This window comes from Lutra lutra, chromosome 8, assembly GCF_902655055.1.
Source record: "Lutra lutra chromosome 8, mLutLut1.2, whole genome shotgun sequence".
Lineage (NCBI taxonomy): Eukaryota > Metazoa > Chordata > Mammalia > Carnivora > Mustelidae > Lutra > Lutra lutra.
Window position 1 is genome coordinate 40,766,196 of NC_062285.1, and position 18,579 is coordinate 40,784,774.

An 18,579-nucleotide genomic window follows, 5' to 3' on the forward strand; every position below is an offset into this window, starting at 1 on the left:
GCGACTCCCAGGGAGGAGGTGGCGGCTGTGGCGGCGGGAACGGCGACCTTGGCCAGACGGAGCTCGCGGTGCACGTAGGGCGGAGGCTGAGCCCCGCCAGGAGTCCCTGCCGAGCCGGAGGGAGGCGCATCTGGCGCTTCGCTCCCAGCGGCAGCCGGGGGGGCTTGAGCGGCCGGAGAAACGCAGTGGGAGCTGGGAAGAGCTAGCCCGTCCGGAGGGCGGACCCCCGCGTCCTGGAGCCCAGTCTCAGACACGACAGGGGGCGAAGCCACGCGTCCTTTCGGGCAGCCCGTTTCACACGCGCCAGTTTGCGGTTCCAGGTATCCCAGTAAGCTGTGGCACCCAAGCGCGGATATCTGGAGGCGCGGAGCGAAATCCTCTGCGTCCGGGTCCCCTCCCCAGACCTAGCCTTGCAGAGGCCAGGGCTCCGGGGCTCCCAGACCCAGCGGCCAGGCCAGACCGCGAGCTCGGAGGAGCGCGAGCCCCACCCTGCACCGAAGGCGCCGCTGAGAGCCGGGAAGAGGTGCCGCGCTCCAGACAGAGGTTGTGTCGTGGGCGCCGTCCTAGTGGCAGGGAGCGCACCGCGGAGGGGACATGAGGTCGGAGAAATCCCTGACGCTGGCGGCGCCGGGGGAGGTCCGTGGGCCCGAGGGGGAGCAACAGGATGCGGGAGATTTCCCGGAGGCCGGCGGGGGCGGGGGCTGCTGTAGTAGCGAGCGCCTGGTGATCAATATCTCCGGGCTGCGCTTCGAGACGCAACTGCGCACCCTGTCGCTGTTTCCCGACACGCTGCTGGGAGACCCCGGTCGCAGAGTCCGCTTCTTCGACCCCCTGAGGAACGAGTACTTCTTCGACCGCAACCGGCCCAGCTTCGACGCCATCCTCTATTACTACCAGTCCGGGGGCCGCCTGCGGAGGCCGGTCAACGTGCCCCTGGACATCTTCCTAGAGGAGATCCGCTTCTATCAGCTGGGGGATGAGGCCCTGGCGGCCTTCCGGGAGGACGAGGGCTGCCTGCCGGAAGGTGGAGAGGACGAGAAGCCACTGCCCTCCCAGCCCTTTCAGCGCCAGGTCTGGCTTCTCTTCGAGTACCCTGAGAGCTCAGGCCCCGCCAGGGGCATCGCCATCGTCTCCGTGTTGGTCATTCTTATCTCCATCGTCATCTTTTGCTTGGAGACCTTGCCCCAGTTCCGTGCAGATGGTCGAGGTGGAAGCAATGGTGTGAGCAGAGACTCCCCAATTTCCAGGGGTAGTCAAGAGGAAGATGAGGATGAAGATGATTCCTATACCTTTCATCCTGGCATACCCCCAGGGGGCATGGTGGCAGGGGGCTCCTCCTCACTAAGTACTCTTGGGGGCTCCTTCTTTACTGACCCGTTCTTTCTGGTGGAGACCCTGTGCATAGTTTGGTTCACTTTTGAGCTCCTGGTTCGCTTTTCTGCCTGTCCCAGCAAGCCAGCCTTCTTCCGCAACATCATGAACATCATTGACTTGGTGGCCATCTTCCCCTACTTCATCACCTTGGGCACTGAGCTGGTGCAGCAGCAGGAGCAGCAGTCAGCTAGTGGAGGGGGCGGCCAGAATGGACAGCAGGCCATGTCCCTGGCCATCCTCAGAGTGATCCGCCTGGTCCGGGTGTTCCGCATCTTCAAGCTGTCCCGCCACTCCAAGGGGCTACAGATCCTGGGCAAGACCTTGCAGGCCTCCATGCGGGAGCTGGGGCTGCTCATCTTCTTCCTCTTCATTGGAGTCATCCTCTTCTCCAGTGCCGTCTACTTTGCAGAGGCTGATGATGATGATTCACTCTTTCCCAGCATCCCAGATGCCTTCTGGTGGGCAGTGGTTACAATGACCACGGTAGGTTATGGAGACATGTACCCCATGACGGTGGGGGGCAAGATCGTGGGCTCGCTGTGTGCCATCGCTGGGGTCCTCACCATTGCCCTGCCTGTGCCCGTCATTGTCTCCAACTTCAACTACTTCTACCACAGGGAGACAGAGCAGGAGGAGCAAGGCCAGTATACCCATGTCACTTGTGGGCAGCCTACACCAGACCTGAAGGCAGCCGACAGTGGACTTGGCAAGCCTGAATTCTCCGAGACCACTCGGGAACGGAGACCCAGTTACCTTCCCCCTCCACATCGGGCATATGCAGAGAAAAGGATGCTCACTGAGGTCTGACTGATGCAGTCAGGGTGTGAATGGAAAGGAAGACACTGAGCAGTCTCAGGCTTCCTTCTCATTCTCCACCCCCTCACCTGAGCTCCAGCTGAATTCCTGACTCCCTCCCCTGCACCGGTCCAGATATCTGGACTGTCAACCTTGTTGCTTGATCTCTACAGCATTCAAGGTTTAACCATCTAAATGTCATTCTTGAAATTCTAACGGTGCCACCCATTCATGCCCATCTTCTGTCAAGTGGATGAGATTTCCGTCTGACCTTCCCTCATGACTCTAAACTTTCACGTCTGGGGCTGGTAATAACTCTAGGAACAGAGATGTCAGCAGGATGGAAGCCAGGCTTACCTGGGTCCTATTTCTCTCCTTGGTGTCCTTTGCTTTGGGGCATGCACCTGTCAGCTTTGGGCTACATGGTAACTAGCAGAAGCTGGAGGACAGACACAGTGTTCATCTTTCTGTTTTATTCCCGTGCCCTGTAACACCTGCTGCTCATCCTGCAGAGGACCCTTGATAAAGCCTTTAGCTGCACAGCCTCCAAATCTGTTATTTGTCTCGAATCTTGGAAGGAATTAGAGAAACTGCAATTAAACTTGGCCATTTGGAGGACATTAGAGTCAGTCCCAGACCAAAGGGGCGAGTGGATTCCTCCAGGTGTGTCCTGGCACAGTGGATATGTCAGCCTTGGGTCTACATTCAGTTCTTCCCTCCCTGACTGTCTAACTTCCAGGAAGGTTCCTTCTCAGAGCCAAATACTCTTTTTGTGCAAGTGCCTTCCTGTGCAGAGGAACTGGAAAGAGGGAACCACAAAGCCAAGAGAAATGGCTGAACAGAGTCAAGCAATTTGCCTGACCACATTATCTAAAGAGAGGTATCACTTGAGCAGACATTGTCATCTGGGGGGCGTGCAAAGAGGACCTTGTTGCAGACGGGAAATTTCTCCCCCACGCTTTCCCCCAACCCTCTCGAGCCCCCCACTCTGCTTCCTGGGAATTTGACTTAGGATTGCTGTTGAAGGTTTTCCAAAGCAAACTCTAGCTTAAACCTGCAGACAGGTAAAAGCATGCATTGGATGCTAGCGTGGGGTTCTTCCCATTTTAGAGGCAATGAAATAGGTTCAGAGTAAAGAAGAAACATCATTCCTTTGTTGACAGTCTTACTGTTAGAGGTGTTTTTTTTTTCTTTTTTTTTTTTTTTTTTTTTTTTTTTTTTTGCTGAGTCAAGCAAACATTCACCTGCTCTGCCCCTTGGAGCTGCAGCTGACCTGCTCTAACTGGTAAGGTAATGTGGCCGCGTCACCACCAGACAAGTCACCCTCTTCCAGCATGAAACTGCTGCCTTCATCCCACCTTCCCACTTCCCTTCATTTCTCTCCTGGTAACATTGTCATTTGTTTGTTGCCTTGAAAAACTGTGATGTACTGTTCTGAGCTCTTCTGGGTGCAGTTCAGAAACTGAAAGGACTGTTAACATGTTTTTAATTTTATATCTATGCTTTAAGACTCTTTGATGAAAAATTTTTTTAAATTATTTTCTCAAAGAGCAACTTAATGAGGGATGGCCTTTTGAGGGTTTTCTTGAGAGGCACCGTGGCTCCTGTGAGTGCCAGATCTAAATCTGGATTTTGCCACAGCCTGACAGGGTAACTTGGGTGCCACAGTGCCTCTTTGTGCCTCAATTTCCCAACCCATTAAATGGGAACATTAATGTCTTCCCCTCCCTACCTCATGGGGAATGTCGATGAACTCATCTGGGAAGCTGGGGATGATGCTATGCAAATGTGTGAATTTTAGTAAAGGACTTGAGTTTTTAGTTCATTAGCCTGTTTTCCCATTACCCAGAGGCAAAACCTCCCTGCAGAGTTCCTATCTTGGATCCAAAGCCCAAGAGTAGGCTATAGTGGGTGATTAGCTCCCTAAATCCCTGCTTAACCTCTTGGCCTGGGCCTCAGTCTCTCTTCTTACCCTTCAGCAAGGAGAATGCTCTTTAGACAGGTTCAGTGGGATCCTTCCAGGGCCAGAGGCAGCCTTGACTGGGAGCTTGGCTTCTCCAAACCTGAAATACAGATAAGAGGAGTCCCCGATTCGGAAATCCGTTCCGAGGCCATGAAGTTCTGGTTTTCCAAATTCCTTCCGTTACTTCTGGCTTTGGGGGGCGAAAGGAGAAGGGCCTACTCCAGAGGCAGCGGGTTGCTTTCTGCGAGGGTAAATGTTGGAACATGTACGCATGTTCATCTCTATATGTATGTATGTTCATCCTCATCACCATCCCTAATAAAACATTTCCTTTTCAAGTCAGAGCATGCCTGAAAGTAAAGGGTTTGTGGAGAGCCGGGCTCTCCAGGGACTCTGGTTGCCATAGCAACCTTCCAGACTGTTCTCTCTATCTTCTGATTTGGGCATCAAGGGAGAACAGGAGACTACATATTCCCAGCTTCTGAAATGGGAACACCTCCTACATAGAGCTTGAGGGGCTGGTGATGACCAGCCGGCTGTGTGACCTTCGGAAAATGAGGGGGAAGCAGTTCCTCAAACTTTCTCCCTAGACCTCTCTTCCCGGTTTCCCCATCCAGTCATCGAAGCTGCCTCATCTCACCCCCGAGTCTTCAGAAATTTGAATGCCAAACAACTGCCAGTTAAACCAATGTCAATATTATCTTTTGCAAAATGACAAGGGGAGACTTGGAGGGGACGGGCTCCTCAAGAGGCGGCCAGGCGAGGCCCTCCGAGAGTCCTGACAGTCACAGTCCATGAGAGTATCATGGAACTGCCATCTCCTCAGAGAGGCTCCTCCCTGCTCTCAGAGAGACTGAAAGAAATGACACTTCTTCCTCCTGGGGATTATCTAGCTCTGTTCCCAGCAATCTCATAGGTGGCTCTTCTCAAGACATCGAAGAAGCATGGAGAGGCTGTGACCTGACCTAGTTTCTGTGAAGGATTTTGCCAAGCAGTCCCTCTGACTCTGAGCCTCTTTGTGTGGAATCTGTGCCCCGAGCGTTGAGCACCCTGTGCCGCTGAGACAGCTGGAGTGGTGATTTCCCAGCTGCCAGCAAAGGCGAGGGTCAGGCCTCTGCTACACCTGATCGCCAGTAGGAGCTCCCAAATGCCTTCCTGGATCTGTCAGGCTCAGCTGAGACGTGGGATAGTCCTCCTGCCGGATCATCCCTAAGGAGAGAGGGGGACAGCTGGCCGCCTTTGCATCAGAGGTAGGTTCTGCTGTTGGGAAACTATGATCCTGGCTCAGTGCTCCAGGCCAGATTACAAGTCAGGGAGGGGAGCACATGCATCCCGGAGACCCAGGGCTTTGACGTCCTGGTCCTCAGGGACCACCTTCCTCTCCTGCGTATTTTCTGTGACTCCATGTACTTTAGTCTCCTTCCTCCGTTTCCGCTCCCTCACTGCTGGGTCCCCCACCCTTTCTAGTCACCTCCTTTTCTCTGCATGCCCCTCCCCTTCTCCTAGGTATGCTCATTTTCACTGCATTTCCCCCCTTTCTTGTCACATTTCTGGCTTTTGCCCTTCTGTTGTTTTAATCTCTTCTTCCTTCTCTATGTGTCTTTTTTTCTATCTTTCTCCCTCACTCCACCTTTTTAGTGGCAGGGAGCAGCTGTGGCACTTCTCTTGCTATCACAACTTGAACTCTAGGACAGCAGTGATCTCAAGTGTTTGTTAAGAAGGCTGTTCTCCAGCTGGAGGACACCCCTGCCCCCCGACACTTCCCTGCCAGTTCAGTGTCCTGTCCTTTCTTGCCAAGCTTGCCCCTGTGATCACAAGTTCTGAGCTTACAGAGCAAGATGAGATTGCGCTGCCTTTAGAAAAAATCTCTGCAGAAACTTCCTAATCTTCAAAAATAAAAAATAGAAGGAAACAGAAAAGTGGGGGGAGGAGGGAGGGAGAGAAAGAGAGAGAGAAAACCTCTAAGTTCCCCAACTTAAAGCTTACACAAAGGTTCAAAACAAAACAAAAGAACAATAGGAACAGTAAGCTAAACACAAAGACAAGGACTTAGGAGGGAGTAGAATTAGGAGTGGAATTAGCCTGGAAAAAGCCTTAACTCAGAAGTGGCCCTCAAGCTGCCCTTATTTCACTTGAAGCCCCTCATAGCCTCCAGCTGTCTCTCTGGCATACTGAAGGCAGGACAAAGCAAGGGCGTATCTCTCAGGGGTGCAAGGTGCCAGAACGCTCCTTGACAAGATGGATTAAAATTCTCGACCCAGTTTTTAAGGGGAATTGTGCACTCCCCTTGCTAGCGGTAATCCCTCCAGCATCAGGACAGGGGTGGGTGGGGTGGAGGGTAATGGACATTTTCTAACACATTGTGGTGATAGTTGTATAACTCTATAAATTAACCAAAAAAGTCCCTGGATTGTTGGGGGGGGGGTGGGGAGAAGTGGCATGGGGTTGATAACCTAAGTTTCACACCTCGGCTGGGAGAATAGTTTGGTTTTATAAATCTAAAAGGTTAGCATCTCTAAAGATGGACCAGTCTAAATATCCAGGATGGGATGACAGTTTTTTCCTTCTGCCACTGGGGGACACTAGAGCTTTCATGCACTTGCTCCTTGCTACTCAAATACGGTGCCAAGAACTGCCTTTTTTTTTTTTTTTTTTAATTTTGACAATCAAATCATTGTGGGATTTTTCCTCTTTGCTCAAGCAAAACAAAGGTCAAAGCCATTTTTGGTAACTGCAGAGTGTGATTAGCATGTATTGCGCTAGGGTGAGTATGCTGGACGCTATTCATTACGTAGGACGAAGGCAGTGAACTTGCCCGAGGGGTTCATACTTTGCTGGCAAAACAAAAACAAAGAGGAAAAATGTCAAAATCCCCACAAACCAACCAAAAAACCCTACCTAGGCTCTGCACCTGTAAACTCAGAATTCCTAAAGAAATTGTGCTGGAGTCAAGGTTTTATTCTGCTTTCCTCCTTCCCACCTCCTCCCTGCAGTAGCCATTAACCCTTTACAGCCTCTGTGGGGTCCGCTGTCTTTGGTGCTTTGGGCAAACAGAAGTCAGCTCACCTGGCTCAGGGTCTGTTCATCAGACAATGCTCTTTTACTCTCACTTGCCTTTTGCTCATTGGGACCCATGCTTCCCTCCCCTTGGTACTTCTCCTCACATGACACTTTCCAGTCCCGCTATTTATCATTCCTTTTCTCCCCTGCTGAGACCTTGTTTTTGGCAGTATTTCTGTCACCCGGCATCTCCACGCAAATGCCAAGATAGATTCCCAGAGAATATTGTCCTCCCGGGACAATCTGGCTGCTATGCCAGCTCTGATCGTTTTTGACTGTGTGTTACTGCCCTGGGAAGCAAAGTGGGGTCTGATTCTAGCTTGTCAAGGTCACTTAGGGAAGAAAAAGAAACCTTTCATTCTTTAAACCGTAGGATTTCCTCTCTCCGTTCTGCTTTATATGGGGCTGCCTCTGGTGGCACAGATTAGCTTCTGGCAGACCAAGGCCTAGAGCTTGGGGCTTTAGTGGGAGAGGGAACTTGCCAGATGTGGGCCACTGGGAATACAAGACAGATGGGCTCTCAGTCCTCATGTTACTGTGTCTCCCAATGAAACCCTTTCCTGTTCTGGGCTTGAGGTCCCTGTGGGATTGGAGACTGTCATGTCATGTCCCTTTGCTCTGAACCCCTAGAGAGAGGAGCTCACTCTGCCTCCCCTGCCCCTTCTCTATTCTCACCCCCTTGACACCCTAAAGAGGGGGTGAAAATCTATTTGTGACCACTTCTGAAGGACAAACAAGGTGCTGACTCCCTCATTCTCAGAACAGAGCAAAAGGGACTGTAAATAGCCTTAAGAGTACTGGTCTCATCTTGGCTGTCAACTTAACCTACTTAGGGCCCAGCCTGCGTGAGGGTTTGTAACAATTTTTTTTTTTTTTTTAAACACAACTCTAATGTCATCGTTTTTACTATGAAGAGGTTTTCCCCTGCGTCTGCCTTGGGCCTCCGCAGACGTGCTTTGCTCGCCCCTGGAAAACATCTCAGATCCTCAGGCAGCCCCCGCTGGAGGTTGCAGGGAGCACAGACAGACCCCCACTCTCTGGTGAGCGCCAAACCAACATTTCAAAAGGAAATCGCAGCCGCGCAGTCTGCTTGTGCTGCTATTTTTGACGTGCTCACTGTTCTCTCAGGGCGTGACAACCTCTGTCTCCAGGAGACAGACAAACCAGATCTTGGCAACCGAGACGCTTTGCTTTGAAAAAGGACATAGGAAGATAGTCCTGCGGCTGGGAGGGGCCGGGAACATGAGCCCTTCTTTCCCTTTCTTCCAGGAGGCTCAGCACCTGGCCGGCGGGGGCTGCAGGTCTAAGGCAGGGCACTGTCCTTGCCCAGTGAATCCTTCCTCTGCTTTGGTCCTCCCCAATGGGAGTGGTCCTAGCAAGAATGAGGACGGCACCATTCATTTAAAAAAGCCTTTAAAATGCCTTCAATGCTGTCAAACATCATGTCATCTAACAAAAAGGCTAGGAGCAACAAAAAAGACTCTGGAGCTAAGTTTCCGGGGTTCAAATCTCACCTTGGCCACTTGCCTGCTAGGTGACACGGAGCAAGTTCTAACGCTGCTCTGTGCTTCAGTTTCCCTTTCTGTAAAGAGGAGGATAATAATAGTACCAATGTCAGGGAGCTGTTTTGACGATTACATGAACTAAGATATGTACAGTGTTTATGTAACATGTAATAATAGACACGTGGTATAATATGTAACAATATATAAAAGCACTACACAAAGATTGGCTGTTATTACTATTATCCTACAACAACAAAATGAGGCTGGTGGGCTAGGCATTGTTTTCCCCTGCCAGATAAGATGGTTGAGGCTCACGGGGCATATTCAAGGGCACACAACTGATGTGTGACCCATCGTCTTCAGGGGAGACGTAATTTATAGAACTCAGTGAGGGTCCGATTAATACTAAACAAGAAGAGAGAGTGGATTTGTGGTTCCTAGATGTGTATAAGGGCTTTTATTTATATGCCAATTTGTCTCTTTGAGGGAAAACCAGCAGGTGACCTGTCTCTCCCCACCCCGCCCACCCTGTATATTGTGATGTATCTCACATAGCCATACTCTCACATAGCTATCATCTCACATAGCTATAATCTCACATAACCATACACACACACACACACACACACACACACACACACAGATTTATACACACACACACACACATACATATACACAGGTTTCCCCAGCTATCCAAAAGTAGAACATTCCTGTGAAACCTTTCATAAATCAAATGAAGTAAAGCAAAGAATTACCATTTCACAAAAGCAAAAATCCTCTTCGGATTCCTCTGGGTTTTTGAGAGCAGGTACTAACACAGGTCTTTAGTAAAAGCAAAGTGGTATTTAAAAAAAAAAATGTGTGTGGGGCACCTGGGTGGCTCAGTCATTGAGCACCTGGCTCTTGATTTTGGCTCAGGTCATGATCTCGGGGTTGTGGGATCAAGCCCTGTGTGGGACCCTGTGCTCAGTGGATTCTCTCTCTCCCTCTCCCTCTGTCCCCACCATGTGCTCTCTCTCTCCCCTCACCAAAAGAAATAAATAAGCCTTTTTAAAAAGTGGCATAAAGAGAAAACCTGTACATCTTTCTATAGACCCTTCCTTACTACCACCACTGTTCTCTTCCCTCCACATTTTAACATTCCCAGGGGATGGCACTCCTCTAGAGGCTTCCTCTCATACTTCCTCCAGTCTTCCTCCTTGGGACAAATGCAGGGTCCCATAGTTAGCCCTGAGGATAGAACACCTAAGTCAGACTCCAGGTCAGTTTCCTTATACTGCTCCAGTGGCCTTCAAAATCCCATCTCCCCTGGTCCTCGTCCTCTGTTCCTGGGCCATCTTCACTACCCACTGCCCCCACTCCCCTCCCTTTGCAGATGGTGACACCTCCCCTCACTTTGCAGGTGGTTACACCCTGTAATACATAGGAGAGCTCCAGCTTCCCTTTGCTCTTTTCAGGGGGAGGAGCCAGGAGGTCCTGGAGCTGGAAGAAGCTAGCCCCTCCTACTCCTGTGGGTCCCCATTTGCTTCCACTGTAGCTCTCACTGGAGGTCCCAAATCCCGCCCCAACGTTCTACTCACCCTGTGCTCATTCCCACAACCACTCCAGCGTGCACAGAAGACCTGGCCCAGGGCAGGGCAATGGGACTGCCTCCCCCTTCTGACTCCTTGGCTTGCTTTCCTTTGGAGGTAGCAGACTTGCACTAGAATCCCCGTTCTTAGCTGCACCTCATTCAGTCTCTCCAGTTTTGTCGTCTGCAAAGTAAGGGAGCTAATTCCGCTTGCCTCACACAGTTGTTGGGAGGCTCAAACAAACAGACACATTAAAGAGGTTAGCAGAAAATAAACTCTCAGCAGAGCAGGGCCCAGGGAGCCTCAGTGACACTGAACAGCCAGCCATGGTGGAGTGGGGCTGGAAACACCTGTCCTCACAGAGAGAGGCAGGATCCCAGCTGACTTCAGTTCTGTTCTCTGAAACAAACATTTAAATGAAATATGATATAAAAAAATAGACTCATGGTAGCTAGCTATTTTATCCAGGAGGTTCTTTGCCTGAAGGATTCACAGCAGAATCTGTTTAAATAATGGCACCTAAGATGTGATTTAATACATAGACACGTAATCTGAACATATCTTGTGAAAATAGAATGGATATACTGGTGATATTTTTTTCAACCAAGATAGAAAACTCCTCCCAGGAGCACCAGAGCATTGGGAAGGACAGTACTGAGGGTCACAGGGACAGAATGGGTAGGGGAGCCGGGAGGGGTCCTAAATGCTGCTCTTTATGAAGGAGAAGGCTGGTGCAGACAAGTGGAAAGATTAGCCTGTGATTCCAGTTAATTCAGGGCAAAGCTGGGTCTAGGACTCACAATTTCTAACTTCACCACCTGTATATATTTTTTTTTATGAAAAACAGAAACCTAAGGATTAAACTTACCAATTTCATTCATTTCCTATCCAGCCAAACTCATTAGCACAGCTTTCTAAGGGAAGTGGAATTAAGTGCTTTGTAATTTCATCTCTCTCTTCCCTGACTTTCAAAGGTACAGAGACAGCGGGCCTAGCTAGAGAAATTCTTCATCAGATAGCCAGCTCCTGGATTTGTAAGGAACAACTAAAAATTGTTACTCTAGTAGGTACCAAAGCTATTTTCACACTGGGCAAAGACAGGCTCATGTACAGGCTCTGGCCCGGGAGGCCAAGCCCTTTGCTTTTAATCTTACTAACTAAGATGTTCTATAAACTTTTAGGGTTATAGTTTTTCTGGTAAATTTAGTGACTGGGCTACAGGAAACTGCCACAAATTGGAAGTCAGGAAAGCAGGTTATTTGAGACTTCTGTATTTTAAAAAGGATAGGAGGGATGCTGAAAGTTAGCATCTTACCCAGGACTGCTGATTTCTGACACCCTGGGAAACAGAAATCAGCTTCTAGATTCTTCTCTGTACTTTGTCGTCCTGGGAGAGAAAGAAAAATCGCTGTTGGTTACAGATTCCTTTTATAAATCACAGGGCTAGTGTCAGGAAGAACAAAGTTTCTAAAAGCCATGGTGGCTGAACCGTAAATCAGGCAGTCCCCAGCTGCTTTAAGGCAAGTTGGCATTGGTGGGAAGAGGGAGAAGTCTGGCATGATGGGGAAAAGAGTTTGTGTCTCCTGTAGGACTGCTCTCAGTGTTTCAGGGTGGGGGTCACATTTACCCAGGAGCAGTGCACAGGACAACTCATGGGGGCCCCAGGCTCTCACCCACCCATACCCAGCCACACTCCAGACCTGGTACTTCCCTTCTCCTTTGGAGGTGTGTTCAGGTTTTTTTTTTTTTTTTTCTTTTGCTTAATTCTTTTTTTCTGCGCTGCAATCCTCTGGCAGATGGTTTCATATCCCTGCAGAATTCTAGATAGACACCCCAGAGCACCTAAACCAAAAACTGTGCAGGTTATTCCTGATAATAGGTCCTAAATCAGTGTCTTGTAGGTCAGCTACGATGCCGTGTTAAGAAATATTGGATATGAAAATTTTATCTCAACAAAACTGGGGAAAGACACTAGAAATACTGGGAGATTTCACATGCAGAGCTTGAGTTTTGTTTTCTTTTGAAAAATGGAAGATCTGGTGTTGTTACTACGTTTCAGCTTTTCGTCTTCAGTCGGCAGTAGCTGAGTGAGCTGCCCCCTTCCTAAGGTGTAGTGGGCTCTCTTTTGCCCAGTGTCCACTGAGGCTGGGGCTGTCATTTTTCTTGTGCCTCCAGCATTGTTTTCCTCCTAGGTGGGAAATATGACCTATGTGTGCATTTCTACCAAAGGCACTGTGCCCAGACCACTTCATCTGGTGACTCCGTGGACACTGGTGCATGGGACCTCCCTCAAAGCCTTCCTTGAATGATCTCACGGAACCTCAGTGGACTGTTGGATGGGACGGCGGTAGGTGTGGTTGTTAGGAACAGAGTGAAAGCAGAAGCGAGGGCTGGCAGCCTGTGCAGGAGGCAGTCACAACTCCAGGCGAGAGACAGAACTGGGCTGCTGCTTGGAGGGAAGGGACCTTGTAGAAATCAAGAACAGGCTAAGTTATGTTCTCTGTCCAATTAAGTGGGCAAGGAAATGTGTGATGCAGTTAAGGATTTCCATCTAAAATTATTAAAATGCAAAAAAAAAAAAAAAGCAAACCCCAGTGTTTGGGTATTTCTGACTCGAGGCCAGCTGCCTACTTTTTTTTTTTTTTTAAGATTTTATTTATTTATTTGACAGAGAGAGATCACAAGCAGGCAGAGAGGCAGGCAGAGAGAGAGGAGGAAGCAGGCTCCCCGCTGAGCAGAGAGCCCGATGCGGGGCTCGATCCCAGGACCCTGAGATCATGACCCGAGCCGAAGGCAGCGGCTTAACCCACTGAGCCACCCAGGCGCCCCCAGCCGCCTACTTCTGTGATGTCAGATAATGAGACATCACTCTGTTCGTGCAGGCTGGGACTCAGCGTTGTGAGTTGGGGGGCTCGCCGTGGGATCCTGTAGCTCTCCTGGGGGATGGTTGGCCACCAGCCAGGGGCTCTGCATCTGTGCGACACTCGAAGCCCATGGTCGTCCCCACACTCTTTCTTCCCTCTCTTCCTAGATTCTTCCCTGTCAGTTTCAGCCCTCAGTCAGACTCTGCTGGTGATGGGCTTATTGGCCAAAAGTGAGCTGACCGCAGAGCTGGAAGTGTGTCCAGGATTGGGTCCCAAGAGAAGAGCAGATTTCATGTTGGTAATCTCTTACTGGGGACACACTTCCCTTCTGAAAACCCAAATTTAAAAGGATTCCATGACCCTTCCCCTGCTCATCCCACTGACCCCCATACTTGATCTTTCTAGGAGGGCAGAAAATATTAAATCAGGTTGGGTTAAAGGAAATCCATCACGGGTCTTCCATCTTAATGACCATCTGCCTCACTTTTCCCCATAGATGTTCTGGAAAGTTCTGAAAAGGTGTTTTTGACATGCGTGCATGTGTATAAAAGTAAGAAAATCATTTTTCTGTTAAAAAAAAAACAGGTGATTTTTAACAGGCAGGGGCCCTTTCACGTTTAAATGAAATCACAGGATGTAGCTAAACTTAAAAGAAAGCATATAGTCTGTAGAAAAATGAACTTAAATTCACTTATGGCATACTTCATACAATTGTAATTCCTTTGTCCAGTGGGAGGAGAAGGTATTATGAACCAGATTGCAGGATTACCGACCAGATTTGAGAAAGAGCCTTTTTACTCACTGGAGGAACTGGGGGATATTTTTCAAATGTATATTCAAAAGTGGGAACTCTAACGAACTCTATTACAATTTTCTCTTTTTCTTGCTGTATTCAGACTGTCTCGATCATGAATTCCCACGGGTGCAGCATGGTATCTCCCACGCCTATAGCCATGTCAGGTGAGGTAGGATGGGAGAAATGAGGTCCCGGTCCTAAGTCCCTTGTGTCTCGCTATGAACTGTGCAGGAAGGGGTGATGTGCTAACCCAGGATTCAGGACCCAGTGCTACCACCCTGTCTGTGTAACTGTGTGGCCTTGGGAACACTGGGAACCTCTCTGAGCCGTGGTTCTCTCCTCTGTAAAACCATATCATTGGTAGAACATCCCTCATGGTGGCCAGTGGGGTTAAAGGAGGCAAAGCTAATTAGGAGCCTCGCAGGTCCTGACACACAGTAAGGATTCAATAAAAATGGGTTATTTTTTCTGTGATCTCTTTTTTTGGCCCATTCTAGCAGGGCACTGAGACATAGGCAGGGCCTCTAAAAATTGCCCAACCTTTAAAAACAATTAGAACCACTCAAAGCTCATGTAAATCAAGGCCTTTAGGAAATACATGTGCGATAGTTTCTCTTTCTTTGTAGATCTGGGTTTCCTGGCCTACCACTGGTCATGGTTCAGTCATGTAATTACCCAACACTTGGTTGGATGACAGGTGACTCATAGAAAGGGCCTTAATACCCTCTTAGGCAGAAAACCACCTCCCTGCTAAAACAGGCAGCAGAAGGGAAAACCCAGCAGTTCTGATAATCCATTTAGAAAGAGCATAAGCAATGAAGTGACTTATCCATGCAAAATTCTGGGAAGCAGTGACAATTTCCAACACACTTAGGAATTAACTGGGACATCGAATAATTGAGTGTGGACAGCCAGCATTTACTTGCCTGGCTTCTGGGCTTGCCTTGAGTGGGAGAAGTTGCTGTAAAGAGTCTGCACAAGGACCCAGGAAGAAGCCGAAAGGCTCAGAAATGTCATGATTATATTTGGGGTCAACATTCTTCGGAATTATAACACAAGCCAGTGGAAAATAGGACTCGGTTTACGGAGAGTGTATTTCTTAAATACAGCCTTTCAGGAATATATTTCATCTGTAAGGAAGTCAGCTGAACTCAATGATGTATAAGTAAGTAGAGAATAAGACAAAATGACATACAAAAATTGAGCAGGCAGTGGCTTCCAAAAGACAAAAAATCCATTACTCTGCCCTGCATCTGGAAAAGTCCCTCATTAGCCCAGGCCTGTTCTGAGACATCCCCATAACCAGGGGATGAGAGGGAGAGATATTCCAAAATGCAGTCTCCCTGCTATTTGTGTTGTAGGCATGTCTTCCTCCTACCTCAGTTATACATCTGCTGCTGTACTTTTAACTTCCTTTCTGCCATTTTGTACCAACTGAGAGGGATATTCAACTGACCATATTATCTAGATAACTCTTTATGCCAGAGGTCCTCAAATATGATCTGCAGGGTCCTAGTCCTACACAGCATTCCTATGGAAATGTTCCCAGCCACTACATTTCTGCTTCGTGGAGATACATGATGCATGGGAACATGAAATTAAAGGCCGTGAGAAGTCCTGCAGCAAATAAACCTATTTCACTTCTTAAACCTATTGTTAAAATTATTTTTACCATAGTATCTCCATCCCATTTGAGGGGTAACTTCTAATAACATCCCACAAAAACTATACCCCAAGGAATAAATTTTAAGAAACTCAAAGACCTCTGAAACTTCTTATGATGAATTTGAGTCCATGGAATCTCAGTCCTTAAAGGTTTTCTCCAATGGACCATTTTGTGGCCTCTTATCAACCTTCTGAAAATTCTCCACACTCTTGTTTAGTCGCACAGAGCCATACATAATCAATGTTTTGTTAAGGATCTGAATAATGTGAAAGAAGATAGCCCCTCCCCTGCTGACTTTCCAAGCCTTTTGAAATAGAAGTCTTTGAGAAAAGTAACTGTAAATTGGGTCTTATTGGTTGACTTTAGAGTTTCTATTCTATTTCTTGCAAACATCCACCCTTGAGATGCACTTCTCCAGACTGATAGCCTCCTGATGGCATTCCCTTGTGGTGTAACAGACCAAGTTCTGTGCATCTCATTAACAAAGTCAAAGATTACAATGTGCATCTCTACTTACTTTTCTAACTAAAATAGACCTTTTTGGAGCCAACATGGGGTTTGAACTCATGACCCTGAGGATCAAGACCTGAGTTGAGATCAAGAGTCAGACACCTACCCCAACTAGACCTTTTAATGAAAATATTCAAGCATGCCTTTACTAAATACCATATTTTAAAAATCTTATTCACAAGACTCAAAGAAATACTAGCAGCGAGCTCTAAGTAACCAGGATCTTCAGTCTTCTTTCCCATGCTCCTAAATATTGTTTTCAAGATATTCTCCAATGGTACTTCAGGAACTGGTACCTCCCAGTTGGACCCAGTTCCTCCAGTGCTGGGACTTAAGTCCGCTGGGCAGCTCTTTCTGGTAAGTGTTCTTTGTGCTACTAAGGGCTCTTACCTTTGACTCTGCTCACCTTAGGAAAGGCATGATGCTCGTTGTCTACTCCTCCACCCCAGCTGGCCCAGGACTAGGTTCTTTCTTCCATGGTTTCCTTTCTGTGTTTAGAGGTAAAAGGAGAGAGGATGTGGTGACTCTTAACAGCCGTTGCCTTTGTACCTGTTGCTCCTTTTCAGGACATCTTGGGCTGTGAGGAGTTCCTCCTGTGAGGATAGCCAGTTCTTTCTTTCATCTTTAAATCTTTAAATCCACCAGGAGTTTGAATAAGTGGACTGGGAAGATGGTGGTCATCACACCTAATTCTGGGTCTATCACTGACTTGCTGTGTGACCTTGAGCAGGTCACCTGCTTGGCGCTCAGCAGATGGTAGCTCTTGGTATTATTCCCTGGCCCAGTGTTTCCATCTGTAACATGAGATGGTTGGACTAGACAATTTTTGAGTTTCTGCTTGAAAATTCTGTGGATGCTTCGCTTACTCATTGAATGTACAGCTGGTTCCCTTGATAACTTGGCAAACTTTACTGCTTGGCTTTTGCCACCAGAATGATCTTTTAAAAAGAGAGCCAGAGTTACTAAATTTCAACTTAATATAGAATCATTGGATTTCCGGGCTCACCCACTCTAGTCTCTTATTTTACAGACAAAGATCAGAACTTACCACTTACAAATATATGGAGCAGGTTATAGCAAAATTTTGAAAGAGATATAATAATTTTTATGTAATACCAAGGGGGATAAATTGCTTCTCTCTGCTTTTCTCTTGCTTTTCCTCCTTCCTTTCTTCCTGCCTTCCTATTTTTCTTAGATGAGCTCTTAGTTATTAAGTGCTTCCAGATCTTTTTTATTTCACAGTTGCAAAATAAACATTTCTCGGTTTTGGCTGTGTCAAGTACCTTGGCATTATGATTGGAAAAATGCTGGGCATGGAAAGGCACTTCTATATTAAGGAGAAGCAGAGGAATGCAGACTAGCAGGGGTGTTAACTAGAATTCTCTGGGTCTCTGGATCCCCATTTGCAGAGGGAACCTGTAGAAAAGATAGAGGAAAGAAAAGGTGGTACAATTCTTTGATATCCTCAGACCAAGTAGAAGATGACTTTTTCCATTTCTGGGAAAGTGGTAGTGACCCAAGGGCAGGTGTAGGGTTCTATGTTGGCCCTACTGTGCTATGTGGTGACTGTGGATAGAAGGGTCTTGGTTGGATGGAAAGTGTTCAGCTTTGCTCTTCCAGCCCAGTCTTGAGAGCTGGAGCTGCATGTCCAGACCAAGGCTCCCACTGTGCTGGTTCCCAGTCCTGCATGGCTATACTGGTCTTGGTGCTTTTTGGTGTCTGTTCATCATCCTTATCCCATTTAGCTTCCCTCCCTATTGTTAGTGTGCCTGATGAAGCAGCAGAACCCTGGACAGGGATAGAAAGCTTATGTGGGCTCCTAATGCACTGTCTGACTTTGAACAAATTGCCTGACACATTTTATTTTCTGGCTTTTCTGCTTACTAAGGAAAATCGTACAACTCAGAAAAATATAAGGAAAAAAATAAAAGACCCCATAATCCCACAGCCAGAGACATTCCATGTTGGTCTATTTTGGGTTTTTCTTTTAGACTAGCTCTGTTTGTGTATCTATATCTCTATAGATGTCATAATTGCATTTCATTAAAGAAACTTCATGTACCTCTAATATTCTCATGCTATTATTACATAACTACCATTACATACACCATGATTTGCTAACCTACCCCCTACTGTTGGACATTCAGTTTTCTGTTCTTCTGAATGATGCTATGGTGACTATTTTTAGTATGGATATCTGTCCATATTTTAAGCATTTCCTTAGGCTTTATTCCTACAAGAGTCAAGAAGTATGAACAAACGAGCAGCTTATGTTCTAGACTCCAACTTTCTCACCTACAATAAAGCCCAGCAGAAACCCCAATAATAGCAGGAAACACTTCCCCAGCATACCATGTGCCGGCCCTGTTTCTAAGAGCTTTACATGTCCTAACTCATTTAATCTCCCTGGTGGCCCTGTGGGTAGCTTCCTGTCAGAGAAGTAGCTTGCCCAAAGTGGCGCAGCTGGTCAGGAGG

The 18,579-nt window shown here is 47.7% G+C and overlaps 1 protein-coding gene across 6 annotated transcripts in view; it reads left to right on the forward strand.

Annotated features, from left to right (window-relative positions):
* The first annotated feature begins 354 nt into the window (after positions 1-354).
* The window catches only part of KCNA6 (potassium voltage-gated channel subfamily A member 6), a 64,499-nt gene continuing 46,274 nt past the window's right edge, over positions 355-18,579 (forward strand). For 5 of the 6 annotated variants that reach the window (XM_047743013.1, XM_047743008.1, XM_047743010.1 and 2 more), the window contains exon 1: positions 355-5,382. In XM_047743013.1, the coding sequence (XP_047598969.1) occupies positions 595-2,181 (1,587 nt within the window). In that variant the 5' untranslated portion in view covers positions 355-594 and the 3' untranslated portion in view covers positions 2,182-5,382. The remainder of the gene's footprint in view (positions 5,383-18,579) is intronic. The other variant, XM_047743014.1, reaches the window with a different exon arrangement.